Source organism: Globicephala melas, chromosome 3 (genome assembly GCF_963455315.2).
Source record: "Globicephala melas chromosome 3, mGloMel1.2, whole genome shotgun sequence".
Classification (NCBI taxonomy): Eukaryota; Metazoa; Chordata; class Mammalia; order Artiodactyla; family Delphinidae; genus Globicephala; species Globicephala melas.
In genome coordinates, this window is record NC_083316.1 from 28186473 (window position 1) to 28199965 (window position 13493).

A 13493-nucleotide genomic window follows, 5' to 3' on the forward strand; every position below is an offset into this window, starting at 1 on the left:
CTGTGATTCAAAGTGGCCACGAGAGAAGTTACACAGCGATCTATGCACACAACATCTGCCACAATGGTGCTTGCCAGTCTGACTGCTTTGCAGACCAGGTAATTTTACGAGACAAATAATCTTGCATTGATTCTTTCATATGTTGAAAGCAATTAAATGTTGTAAGTAGTTTCATTCCTCTGGGGGAGGGGGAGGGGAGGGCCTCTAAAAAGTCAGTGCAAATTGAAGAGAGGTCTCCCTTCTTGAATATTGGAACTTGTTGACCAAGATACGATTCCTATAAGCTGAGGATAAACAAATCTTAAGATATCAAAGAATCTCATAATATTGTCATCAGCGTTTAGCAGATACTTGCCATAAAGAGGAATCCCAGTCCTATAGCAGGGCCTTCTGCGAGTACGGCTGCTGGGGCGGAGGTGGCTGATAGCTGCCTCTGGGCTGGGGCAGCGCTGATGTGAAAGTATAGTTCGGCACCTGGGACAGGCTGGTCCCCGCGTTCTGGCATATCATGACGACGGGGGCGGCAGCGGCGGCAGGAGGAGGACTGTCCACTGAAGCCTGGCTGGGCTACGTGCTCCCTTGAACAGAACTGCCCGTTGTGTTGAGGTAGGAAGCCTGGGCCTGCTGATCGCGGGCAGTGGCACTGTTCCTTGGCTGAGAGAAGAGAGCTGCTCCAGGGGAAGGCTGTAGCTCTGGAGCTGGCCCATCTGTGCGTTCCCTGTGACCGGGTAAGCTCCACGCTGAGGAGGGCCTGGGTACACCTGAGGACCAGAAACACCAGGTGACTGAATATAGTACTGCTGATTCTGTAATTTTGCACACATGGAATACATTGGATCTTCATTCCTTAACTTGGTATACAAGGACAGGGCCTCCATCACTTTAACACTGAGTTCTGAGAGCTCTGAATGTTCTCTATCAGTATCTTCCAGCTTCTCATCAATGAGAGGTCCCATCTGGTGACACATGGCTTCAAGATGAAGGAACTCTGGCAGATCTGGTTGATCATCACTGGGATCCGTACTTTGCAACATCTGCAGCAATTGGCCCATTTTATCTTCATCCATGTAGGCTTGTTCTGGCTCTGGTTCTATCGTTTCTACCTGAACATCATCACTAAATTGTACCATCTTCTCCGTTTTAATCATTTCTGGTTCAGCAGTGAGATCTGCAGTCACAAAATTAGAGGGGAATAACCCCAGGCCTTGATGGGTTTCACCTTTCCACCAGTTGGGGTCACTGTCATCAAGAACTGTAACAGGGCTTCGCTGGTGGTGCAGTGGTTAAGAATCCGCCTGCCAATGCAGGGTTCGAGCCCTGGTCCGGGAAGATCCCACATGCCGCGGAGCAAATAAGCCCGTGCACCACAACTACTGAGCCTGCGCTCTAGAGCCTGCGAGCCACAACTACTGATCCCGCGTGCCACAACTACTGAAGCCTGCGCACCTAGAGCCCGTGCTCCACAACAAGAGAAGCCACCGCAACGAGAAGCCCGCCCACCGCAACGAACAGTAACCCCCACTCACCGCAACCAGAGAAAGCCCACACACAGCAACGAAGACCCAACGCACCCAAAAATAAAAAAATTTAAATTAAATTAAAAAAAAAAAAGAACTGTAGCAATTTCTCCTACTCTAAAAGTAAGTTCATCATCTTCAGCAGCTTCCAAGTCGTATACAGCACGAACTTTTTGGCCTTCGTGTTGGTGGTTAGTTAAGAGATTAGATGTGCTTGGATACAAACTGGAAAGGGTGGTTGACTGCTGCCTTTGTTCCTTCAGTGACAACTCAATGGCTTTCGCTAGATCTTCTTTTTTGTTAGCCACAGTACCAGGATCTTTGGCTACAAGAGCTGGGCTTGCTTTTGCTTGTTCCGCAGCCTCAAACGGAAGGCAGGATCGCGTAGTGGAAGGAACACTGGACCGAGAGTCAGGAGGCCTGTGTCCTAGTTCCAGCTCTGTCAACTACTAGCTGTGGCCCTGGGCAAGTCACTTAGCCATTCTGGGTCTCAGTATCCTCACCTGACAGCCAATAGCTGGAAACGTTAACACCTTGTTCCTTAAGGTTATTAACCATTGCTGAGAGTCGACTAAGCTGTGGATGATTCTTAAATTCATCCATCCATTCAACCATAAGAGCCTTTAATTTTTCCCACACTTCAGGGTGACACTTGTTTAATCCATTGCTTACTTCACTAGCAAAATCTCTTGAACGTACTTCTAAGTGAAACATGTTGCCACAATTTGGTACACATACTCCTAGAAAAGTCAGAGCCTGCATAGCAACATGAGGATCTTTATGGTTCACCCTCCTCATAATAGACCGTAGGTCTGCATGGTGTCCACTGAGGTCAGCTGCCCACAAGGCTGGACGAAAAGCGACTGAGAGCTCTACGTTAAAGGGCTCCCAGAGCTCACACAGCTGTCAGAGCTCATACCAAAGTGGCCAGTCCTTGCAGCAGAGCGTTTAGGCCTTGGTGATGGGGCTACACCATCCCCAAAGACTATTCTAAATCCATCCAATAACCACCAGTGCGAGACTGGCCGGCTTTATCACAGCTATCCAAAATGAGGCCCCAGTCCTCAGCAGTATTCATCTCACCAGTTGCTTTCTCGACATCCTGATCGAAGGGATTGGTAGCAAAGAGAGGCATCTCCACTGCGTGCTGAGGTGTCCTCAGGGACTCCCCGTCGACACCAAGGGAGTCAGGGTGCGACCGAGGAAGGAAGGGTCCTCAGGCAAAAACAGCGACCGAGACGGACTCTCCGGGCTCCGCGGCAGCTCGTCCTCTCCCCGAGCCCCAGCTACCGCGGTGGCGGCAAGCGCGGAGGAGCGGGGGCTCCAGCTTTGAGTCTGCTCCTTAGACAAATCCCTAAAACTCTGTGTAACTTAGTTTTTTTTTTTTTTTTTTTTTTTTTTTTTTTTTGCGGTACGCGGGCTGTACCTGGTATGCGGGTACTCTCAACCACTGCGCCACCAACTCAGTTTTTTTATTGCACAATAGGACAGTAATTATTGCCTTACTTATTTTCTATAATGGGGGGGGTAAAAAATGTGACAAGTGGGTGTAAAAATCCTTTGTTAACTCTAAAGAGTGGTATCGATGCCAGCCACTGTGTAGCTAAGGGATAGTATCAGGCGCCGCTTTGCAAAGAGAATGAACTTTGCTCCATACGCCTCCCGGGGCGGGGCGTCAGGGGGATCTGCCTGAGCAAGGCATCCAGATTCATTTGCAAGGATTAAAAATGTACTTTTCTGGGGAACTAGCACATAGCGTATACTACCAGTATCTTCCTTCTGAGTATAAACAACATAAAACCACAGCAAAAAGCAAGGGTTGGGGCTTCCCTGGTGGCGCAGTGGTTGAAAGTCTGCCTGCCGATGCAGGGGACGCGGGTTCGTGCCCCCGTCCGGGAAGATCCCACATGCCAGGGAGCGGCTGGGCCCGTAAACCACGGCCGCTGAGCCTGCGCTTCTGGAGCCTGTGCTCCGCAACGGGAGAGGCCACAACAGTGAGAGACCCGTGTACCGCAAAAAAAAAAAAAAAAAAGCAAGGGTTGAAGAAAAAACTACGCACAAACTCTTAAAATACAAATTGTGTATTTTCGCACCTTAGGAGATCAGCCTGTCTAAATATTTGTGTTCATTCAGTTCCATTGATTTTGCACCATCTGACTCTTCTGAGTTTCTTCAAGCTCTTTAACGATGGTCTGAACTCCTCAGGCCAGATTCATTAGAAAAACACCTTCATCACTCTATCCTGTTGCACTTGCCCATCAATCTCACCTTGACTGGGGAGCCTGCTCTGGATATCTCTAAGCTCCCTCTTTTGCTACTGCGTCTGTATCTTTTATCAGTGACCTGTCCCTTTGGAAAGGGCAGTGATCTTCTGTCTCTCCCACAGATGAGCCGAGGGTACCCCTGCCTCCACTTCCACTATGTTTGTCTGCCTCCCTCTGTTACAACCCAAAAGGGTTTGTTTTGGTTTTTTCCCTCCAAGGTTTTTAAAGCTTGGCTACAAGGTGTGGGGCTTGGTTCTTCAGACCAGCATCAGGGCTGGGAAATTGTTAAAAAGGCAGAATTTCAAGCCGTTCTTCAGATCTACTGAATCAGAACCTACTTTTTCAAGAGATCTCAGGGGATTCAGATGCACATTAAAGTTTGAAAACCAGGGCTTCCCTGGTGGCGCAGCGGTTAAGAATCCGCCTGCCAATGCAGGGGACAGGGGTTCGAGCCCTGGGCCAGGAAGATCCCACATGCCGCGGAGCAACCAAGTCCGTGCGCAACAACTACGAGCCTGCGCTCTAGGGCCCGCGAGCCACAAGTACTGAAGCCCACAGGCCTAGAGCCCATGCTCCTCAACAAGAGAAGCCACCGCAATGAGAAGCCCGCGCACTGCAACAAAGAGTAGCCCTGTCTCACCGCAACTAGAGAAAGCCCACATGCAGCAATGAAGACCCAATGCAGCCAAAAAAAAAATAAAAGAAAGAAAGAAAATAAAGAAAGAAAAAATTTTAAAAAGTTTGAAAGTACTGTTTTAAAAATCATCATACTGAAAGAACATTTTTAAACCAATAATTTGCAAATGTATTGTGTATAAGAGTCCCTTGCGATGCTCCTTAAACATGCAGATTTTCTGATCCACCCAATGGAGAACTGAGTCAGTATTTCTGTGGACAGACTAGTGCAGAGGCCACACTTGGAGAAACTCACTTTCAAACAGAAAAAGTAGAGCATCTTCACTGTGCTTTTCATCAGTGGAAGGTGTTTCTAGCATGTTAGGGTGATTCGCTTCTGACACACCTGTCGAGGTATAAGGGCAGTAAACTTCGGGGTTTTTTCCCTTTCAGAAACCTCCTAGATTCCTTCATCGAGGCTCCTAGGTGTTCAGACTTCTTCCTCAAGTTTTCCCAGGGGCAACTGTAGCCACCCCAACTTTACCTGGCTCACGTGTGCTTTCACCTCTGCTTTCCGCAGTGTGTACTTGGGGAAGAGGGGCCCAGCGTGCGTTAGACCACCTGCCCAGAAAGCAAGTGAGCATCTCCTCAGTACAGTCCGTCCGCCTTGACTCTGATGGGCAGGGATATGTCACTCTTCTCTCTGCACCTGCTACCGGAGAGGATGAAAGATAATGGTATTTAAAACACGGGGGAAATCTCTTTTAAATGCCTGTTTTATTAGATCCCTGTCACTTGATTTCCTCCCATCTTACTGAAGCCAGAATGTGCTCACAAACCCCTGTCCAAGCTGAATATTCAGGTTGGGTTCAAATTCCAGCCCTGGTGTTTTCTTACTAGGTGACCTTCAGCAACTTTCTTAAGCTTCCCTGATCTAGTTCCTCACCTCTAAATGGAAATAATAAGAGCATGTACCCCAGAAGGTTGTTGTGAGGATTTTCAGAGTTAATGCTTGCCAAATATTGTTCTACGCTTGCTGCAAAATAAGCATTGCTAAATTTTAACATATTATCAAAAAAGATGCTTTGGCAGAGATAGCTAGATGCCTACCTATGGTGGACTGGTACTTTGCTTGTCCCCTGTGAACCCTGCTTCCTGGATTTTATGCCTTTGTGTAATTGCTTCCCACTTTGACTTTGGATTCGGCCAGGTCATGAGCTTTGGCCAATGGGACCATGGCAAGCATGGTGTAAGTGGAGGCTTGATAAGCACTTGCACACTGAGGTGCATGCTCTCAGAACGTTCTTTCTTGGAACCCAGCCACCAGTCCATGAGGAAGCCCAAGACACCACGTGAAGGAGAACCAATGTCTCAGCCAACAATCCCTAGCTGACCTCCAGCCAGGGACCAACACTAACCACCGGCTCTAGGAGTGAGACCATTTCAGGTTATTTGGCCATTCCAGAACCACCTGGTCAACCCACAGAATCATGAGAAATAATAGATAATATTGTTGTTGCTGGTTTTTTTTCTTTTTTAAAAAAATTATTTATTTATTTATTTATTGGCTGCGTTGGTTCTTCCTTGCTGCGTGTGGGCTTTTCCCTAGTTGCAGCGAGCAGGGGCCACTCCCTGCTGCGGTGCATGGGCTCCCCACCGCGGTGGCCCCCCTTGCTGCAGAGCACGGACTCCAGGAGCACAGGCTTCAGTAGTTGCGGCATGTGGGCTCAGCAGCTGTGGCTCACGGGCTTTGTTGCTCCGTGGCATGTGGGATCTTCCCGGACCAGAGCTCAAACCCGTGTCCCCTGCGTTGGCACGCGGACTCCCAACCACTGCGCCACCAGGGAAGCCCTTGTTGTTGCTGTTTTAAGCCACTAAGTTTTGAGGTCGTTTGTTTCACAGCAACAGATACACCCAATATCCATTCTCCCCGTTTCCACATTAGCAGAACCCCAATTTTATTTCATGTACAACGTACCCAGCAAAAAAGTCTGTATTTCCTTCCCTTCCTTTCAGAGGGGGCTGGCCATGTGACACAGTTTTGACCAATAAAATTAAGAAGTTGAGTGGGGCTTTCAGAAGATCTCCCTAAGAGGGGTAGGCCACACTGGCTGTCCACTCTTCCCCTTCTGCCTGCCTGGAACACAGAATGGATGCTGTAGGCAGGTAAGCTGTCTTCTGACAATGAGGGGAAAATCTAGAGAATCACAGAGACCTCAGACCTGACAGCCTTGAGCCACTGATCTAAATAAAGCAACTTTTCAGAATATGAGAAAAACAAGCCCCTATTTTGTTAAAGCCACTGTTACCTCCTAACAGTCCCTGTTATCACTGTAACAGGCAGCTGATTCCAACGCTCATGATGTTTCAATCACATTATTTACTAGCACGGAGGCTGCGTAGTATAGTCGTCTTCAGTCCAGGCTGCACTCTAGAATTGGAATCTCTGTGGGTGGAGGTGAGTTTACTTGTATTTTGGTTCCCATAGCACACTGCTTCATAATAGTTCAGCAGAATAGTACGCCTTGCGTTTTCAAGGGTACAGCTTGCCTGGCAACATGGCTTGGCAAAACCACAGAATAGTGCTGAGGAGCTAGAAAGCAACATGAAGGCCTTTGCTGTTTTCTTTTCATGACTCTTTGTCCATGTATGCCTAAGATCATCTCTTCAAATAGGTTGGAGGTCAAGGACATCTCATATTTCTTTTTACTATGTGTGCTCAATGCTGTACCTTACATATTAGCCAGTAATTTTCCATAAAGATTTAGCAAATTGTGCCCTAGAAGTGTTTAAACTATATCCTATGACCATTTTTATGTTAATTTGTTTGTTTGTTTGTTTGCGGTACGCGGGCCTCTCACTGTTGTGGCCTCTCCCGTTGCGGAGCACAGGCTCCGGACGCGCAGGCTCAGCGGCCATGGCTCACGGGCGCAGCCGCTCCGCGACATATGGGATCTCCCCAGACCGGGGCACGAACCCGTGTCCCCTGCATCAGCAGGCGGACTCTCAACCACTGTGCCACCAGGGAAGCCCACTCTCAGCCTTTTGATAACCAACCCCCTCCTTGATGTTTGTGAGCTCCTCACAATGCCCTCCTCCACTGCCTCAATGGCAGATACTTTCTGGAATTTCTGACACGCACAGCAGAACAACCAATGTGGCACATGGATCGCTCTTTGGATTACCTTAAAATGCTCTTTCCAAGAAAGGAGAGGCCAAGAAGATTGAGCTTTTGGTATTTGTTCCAAGGTGATGACACCTGGGTTCTCATCTTCTCTTATCCAGTCCTCTGCCAGAACAGGGAGAAGTAGTGAGATCAATGTGAGAGTTGTTTTTAAACAGAGGTGGCCTGAAAGCAGTACGACATGGTGGTTACGAGGACCCCTCTGGAGTCGGGCATCCCACACCTCCATTCTTGGCTCCATTCTTTCTGGTTCTAGGATTTGGACAAGTTGCTGGATCTATTTAAAGCTCAGTTTCTGCACTCTAAAAACAGGATAATACTCTGTCCAAGTTGCTGTGCGAAGTAAGGAAAACGGCATCTACTAAATCCTCTATCCATACTTAGCTCTTGAGCAGACAGTGGTGCACAGCAGTTAAGAGTGAAGGCTCGAGAGCTGGACTGCCCTGGTTTGAATCCCAACACTACTACTTCCCAGCTGTGTGACTTTGGGCAAGTTACTTAATCTCTCTGTGCCCCAGTTCCCTCATGTGCCCAACGGGGTTGATAATGGTACTTACAGGTTTGACGTAAGGATTAATTTGACCTAACATTAGGTGGGCCTGACATCTCAGTTTGCTCAGGACAGTTGCAGTTTATGCCTTTTGTCCGGTATCCTGGCTGGTTCAGCATTCGCCTGCCCTACTTCACTCTCAGAAGTGTCACAGGTTGTAAAATTAAGTATATATCGCTTAGAAGAGTGCCTGGTACACAGTAGGCGCTAAATGTGTGTTAGCTGCTGATATCAGCCCCCATAGCAGTGCTATGCAATAGAAATACAATGTAAGCCAGATAGTAACTTGTCAATTTTCTACTTAGCTACATTTTAAAAAGCAAAAAGAAATAACTGAAATTAGTGTCTATAATATATTTAACCTAATATATCCAAAATATCAGCATTTCAATGTGTAATCAGTGTAAAAATTATTTGTGAGATATTTTTCTTTGTTAGTCTTTGAAATTTGGTGCGTATTTTGCATTTGTTGCACATCTCAGTTTGGACTAGTGACATTTCACATGCCCAGTAGCCTAGTAGAGTAGTGACATTTCAGGTGTTCACACGTGGCTAGTGGCTGCCATACCGGACAGCGCAGTTCTGCAGACTTTCCATTCCTCATTGGAGATGATGGGCCAGACGGTCTTAAGACCTTCTCAGGTCTGTAGTGTCAAGGTTCAGATGCTTAGCTTCTCTGCCATACTCCTACAATCGGGGCTCTGATGCAGGGCTGCGGAATGTATTTTTACTAAACATCTTAGCCTTCCCTCCCCATCGGGTGCCCAAGTCACTGAGAAGGAAAGGGTAGTAACCTACCCTTGGAGAAATTTCTGCTGGCTTCCTGGCAAGTGGAGAAACCATGGGCTAATCAGTGTTTGCACGCTACTTATTTACTATGGTCTTACTCAATTATGAAAAGCAATGCCACACGTATTGATTTCTCCCATGTCACAGTTTCCTCCTATTTGGAAACATCGTCAAGAAAACACAAAAGGTGGTTTTGCTATGAACATTTGGCCTTTTCCCCGTAGACGATCTCTCTCCAAACTTCTGATTGTGTTTTTGTTCCATTCTCTGGACTGGGTCCAATATCACCACATTCCTCTAAATTATGCTGCCTCTAACTAGACCCAGAAATGCAGTCAGATCCTGACCAAACACCAAAGAGTGGAGGGGTACTTTTTGATTCTGGTACTTTTCGGCTATCTCTATCTCCTCCTTCAGGGACAGTTTCTTTTTATCCCAACAAGTCTTAGCTTTGTTTTCTCAAACGTAAGAAGATTTTAATCTGGGGAGAACTGATATTGGTGAGAGATGGAGCAAGAAAGAAGGAATGTAATATTATTTAATTTCAAAAATAAAAATTGAGCCCCACCAATCGATGAATCTCATTTATGGATCCTAAGTACTGGCTAGCAACACTATTAGGACCTGCTAGAACAGACCCTTTGCCATAACATGTGGGGACAACGTTGCATGTGAAGGCTCTTCAAACTAAGAGAATGGTCTTAGGATGTTAGAGGCCATGTAATTCAACGTTCTCTTTTACTGAGTGGGAAAGTGGGCCAGGTGAGATTCAAACACGTGGTGCAGTTCAAAGGGCAAGTGAGTCAAACACAGGGGTCGGGAAACCTGGTCCCCTGGCTCTTATTACTCTTAGTATTGCACATCACACCACAGTTGCTTTGATTTGGGATACTTCTCCTATTGAAATTCAACATGCTGTTCATCCCCAAAAGGTTCTACCAACTTTATGCAGTTTATATGGTCATTTTATCCTTGCTTCCATCTCTCAAACCCTTTCACACGGGTCAGCTCTCCATCCAAGGGTGGTGTTCAATGTATCCTGAACCCAATTAGCACTTTCTAAAAGGCCTGGGCAATAAAACCACTTGGTGGTCAAGCATGGGTGTTCAATCCCATACTTGACCACCAATCTCCCTGCAGGTGGCAGAATGTCAGCTGTGGTCTGAGCAGGTGGTTTGAGTTTCAACGGAGGGTGGGAGCTGGTAAAGGGTCTTGGCACAAAGATTAACTATGAATCCTTCCCTCCACAACAATCTCTCACCCAGACTAATGTAGATGGTGGGATTATAAATCAAGGAGAATAGTGGCGGGGTGGTGGTGGTGGGATGAATTGGGAGATTGGGATGGACATATATGCACTGATATGTATAAAATGGATAACTAATAAGAACCTGCTGTATAAAAAAATTCTAAAATTAAAAAATAAACAAATAAATAAATTAATTAAGGAGAATAAGCACACAAGCCACCTATGGGAGCCACAGGGCTGACAGGGGCCTACCAGCCCCCAAGCAGGTAGCTGGGACAGGGCCTGGCCATGTAGAAGAAAAAAAAAAAAAAAGAAGAAGAGGGACAGGGTTCCTATGAATAAAAGGCTGATGACCCCGCCTTACACAGTTTTGTCTGATATTTTAACTCCTTCAGCTACAGAATACACACATTAAGTTTCCAAAGCAGCACGGTACACCCTGTACCCCGTTCCAATGCCCACCCTGCCAGCTGCCACCGCTTGAATGACACTGACCTGCTGAAAGGGGAACAGAAAACTCACACGTGGCAGTATTGTTCCCGATAAACACCCTACGCCACACCATTCATATGAACTGCAATGAAAAACCGTATTGTGGAAATCGCCAGAACTAAACCAAAAAGAAGTTTACCAGTTCCCGTGTCTTTCAGAGGGTGATTTGAGAGGGATAAAAGACAGGAAGAGGAGTGTACGTCTTGCTTTAAACCCGCTCTTCCTCACTTCTCTAAGGAATCTCTGACCTATGATTTAGGAAGGGAAGACCATGCAACTAGTTACACAGCTTTTGCTCTCTGTTTGATAAGTCACCTGTTACAGCTAAGACAGGCTGTTCCCTTGGCTTGGCCATGGGTGGGGGAGACAGGGGTACAGATGAAGTCTGACCTGGGGTCATGGAGATCTGACCAAGACATTATAAACTGAACTCAGGTTAATTTCAGTTTTGTTGGAATTTAAAAAAAAATCAATTGATTGAGTCGATCTCACCAAAAAAAGGACTCATACCACTCATTTATTCTAGAAAACTTCCTGCCCTGTGCAAAGGACGTAGAGTTAACGGGGGGAACACAGGGGCTTTGGTGATTAAAGACTTTTCTTTTTTTAACATCTTTACTGGAGTATAATTGCTTTACAATGTTGTGTTAGTTTCTGCTGTATAACAACATGAATCAGCTGTATGTATACGTGTATCCCCATATCCCCTCCCTCTTTAGCCTCCCTCCCACCATCCCTATGCCATCCCTCTAGGTTGTCACAAAGCATGGAGCTGATCTCCCTGTGCTATGTGGCTGCTTCCCACTAGCTATCTGTTTTACACTTGGTAGTGTATTATGTCCATGTCACTCTCTCACTTCGTCCCAGTTTACCCTTCCTCCTCCTCATGTCCTCAAGTCCCTTCTCTAAGTCTGCGTCTTTATTCCTGTCCTGCCCTTAGGTTCATCAGAAGACTTTTTAAGCCACAGCTGGTTAACATGATCAAAATGAGTGGCAAAGCCGTCCCAAATTTAACGGGAGGTGGAGAGCTTTGAAATCCTTGGAACTACAGGAGGAGCCCATCACGATTCAAACGCCGGGCTCAGCGGGCTGGGGAAGAGAGAGGAGCTGTCGGCCCCTCCTTTGCATCCCAGACCCTGCGGGGAGGGCGTTCCCCATGGTGCCTCTCAGTTCAGACGGTAGGTTTCTCCTTCCTAACTCTCCGAGCAATACTTAACGCTGGTAGTTTTCTCCTGCCACCTGATGAGCGTTACCGAACATATTCCAACCAACTGGTTCAGTCCAGAGACTACGAGCATGTTCCAGTTTACTTTCTGTTCAGTAATTTTGGAAAATATGACCGATTTGATTCTGGTTAGAAAGCGCTTGGATCAGCGACTTTAAAACACCCCACGACCGCAAACGACTTTGGACGTTAACCAGAAATGCATTACTATTCAGGATCTCATCCGTCCTAAACCCTGGGGTCAGAGCACCGGTGGTTTCCATTAACTTCAGGTGATGATGATGCAAGATCCACGGGGGAGAATCCCACGATCCGTGGAAAACTAAAAGCAAGCCGCGGACGCCCAGGGCGCGCGGGCCGGGAGTACCTCCCGCAGGTCCGGATCACCTGACTCGCGGAATTTGGGGCCGCGCGGGGTGGAAGGGGAGGGGAATGGTTAGCACCTCCCTTCCCGCTCCCGCGGGATCCGGGTCGGCGGGGGCCGGCGCCGGGCGGCCACGTGGTGGTGCTGCCCCCGCCCCGCCCCGCCGGCCCAGCCCGGGAGCCGCGGCGCCCACTGACCCCCGCAGCGGGGGAGGAGGAGGGACCGAGGCGCAGGAAGCTGAGCAGGAAGCGAGCCCGGCGTCCGCGTTTTTCCTGGGGAAGCGGCGGGCGGGGTGGCGCAGCCAGCGGGGCCCGGGAGCCGCCGCCGCCGCCTAGATGGGGTGAGTGCGCGGCGCCGAGAGTCGGGAGGCTCCCCGGAGCGGGCTCGCGGGCTCCGGTCCCCGCCTTTGTGTCTGGGGTTCGGACGAGGGAGGCGGCCAGATAGGCGCGGACGACGCGCCGGCGGAGTGGCTCGGCGGGCTGGCAGCGAGGGTCCCGCCACCAGTCCCTTGTCCCCGCCGGCCGCCCGCTGTCTGCAGAGGGCAGACTGGGAAACACAGGAAGAGGAGGATGGTGGGCGTCAGAGCAGAAAGGGAGGACGAGCCAAGTTAGGAGCGGGGTTTTCTCCTACCGGCCCCCGCGACTCGCAGGCCGGCTGGGGCAGGGGTGGGTGCGGAGGGAGCGCGGGTGGGAATGAATGACCAGTCCCCGGCAGGGCGTTCTGGGTGCCCCGAGTCGGCTCCCCGTCCCACCTGCCTGGCCCGCCTGCGTCTGGCTCCCCCCAGTCCCCGCTTCAGGGCTCGACCCGCCTCCGCGCTGAGCTTGGAGGAGCTGGGGAGGAAGGCGCGAGCGGGAGACTCGGGGGGCTCGGCGACCGAGGGTCCGCTATTGTTCTTTTTCTGACTCCGGGAGCCCTCCGCTGGCCCAAGGGTGCTGGCAGGGCCACTCCGGGCCTGCGACTGACCCCGCTCCCCGTCCTTCCTGTCCGTTTCCCCACCACAGCTCCGAGGAGGGCCGGGAGGAGAGATGCTGGAGTTCGGGCAGCCTTCGGGCAGCTGGGGCTTTGGGAGGAGGCAGGATGTGGAGCCGCGCGCGAGAGGGGCGCCCGCCCGCCATCTATCCCAACCTCTGCCCGGGAGGGTGGGTACCCTCCCTAACCACCCCCCCTTCGCTGCTGGCTCGGGCAGGTTTTTGTGCCTGCGGTTTAGTTTCTGCAGTTTGCAGAGTACATCTGCTAACCCCGGG

General features: G+C 49.3%; 2 protein-coding genes across 6 annotated transcripts in view; one reads left to right on the top strand and one right to left on the bottom strand.

Annotated features, from left to right (window-relative positions):
* Positions 1–375: 375 nt before the first annotated feature.
* Positions 376–2652, bottom strand: LOC115845577 (signal transducing adapter molecule 1-like). Its single transcript, XM_030843628.2, is given in 6 exon segments — positions 376–627; positions 630–1268; positions 1616–1879; positions 2021–2044; positions 2046–2365; positions 2535–2652. Coding segments are annotated over 6 exon segments (1617 nt in total).
* Positions 2653–12426: 9774 nt separating this feature from the next.
* RAI14 (retinoic acid induced 14) overlaps positions 12427–13493 on the top strand; it is a 155090-nt gene continuing 154023 nt past the window's right edge. For all 5 annotated transcript variants that reach the window (XM_030843665.3, XM_060295702.2, XM_030843668.3 and 2 more), the window contains exon 1: positions 12427–12589. The gene's annotated coding sequence lies outside the window, so the exon portion shown is untranslated. The remainder of the gene's footprint in view (positions 12590–13493) is intronic.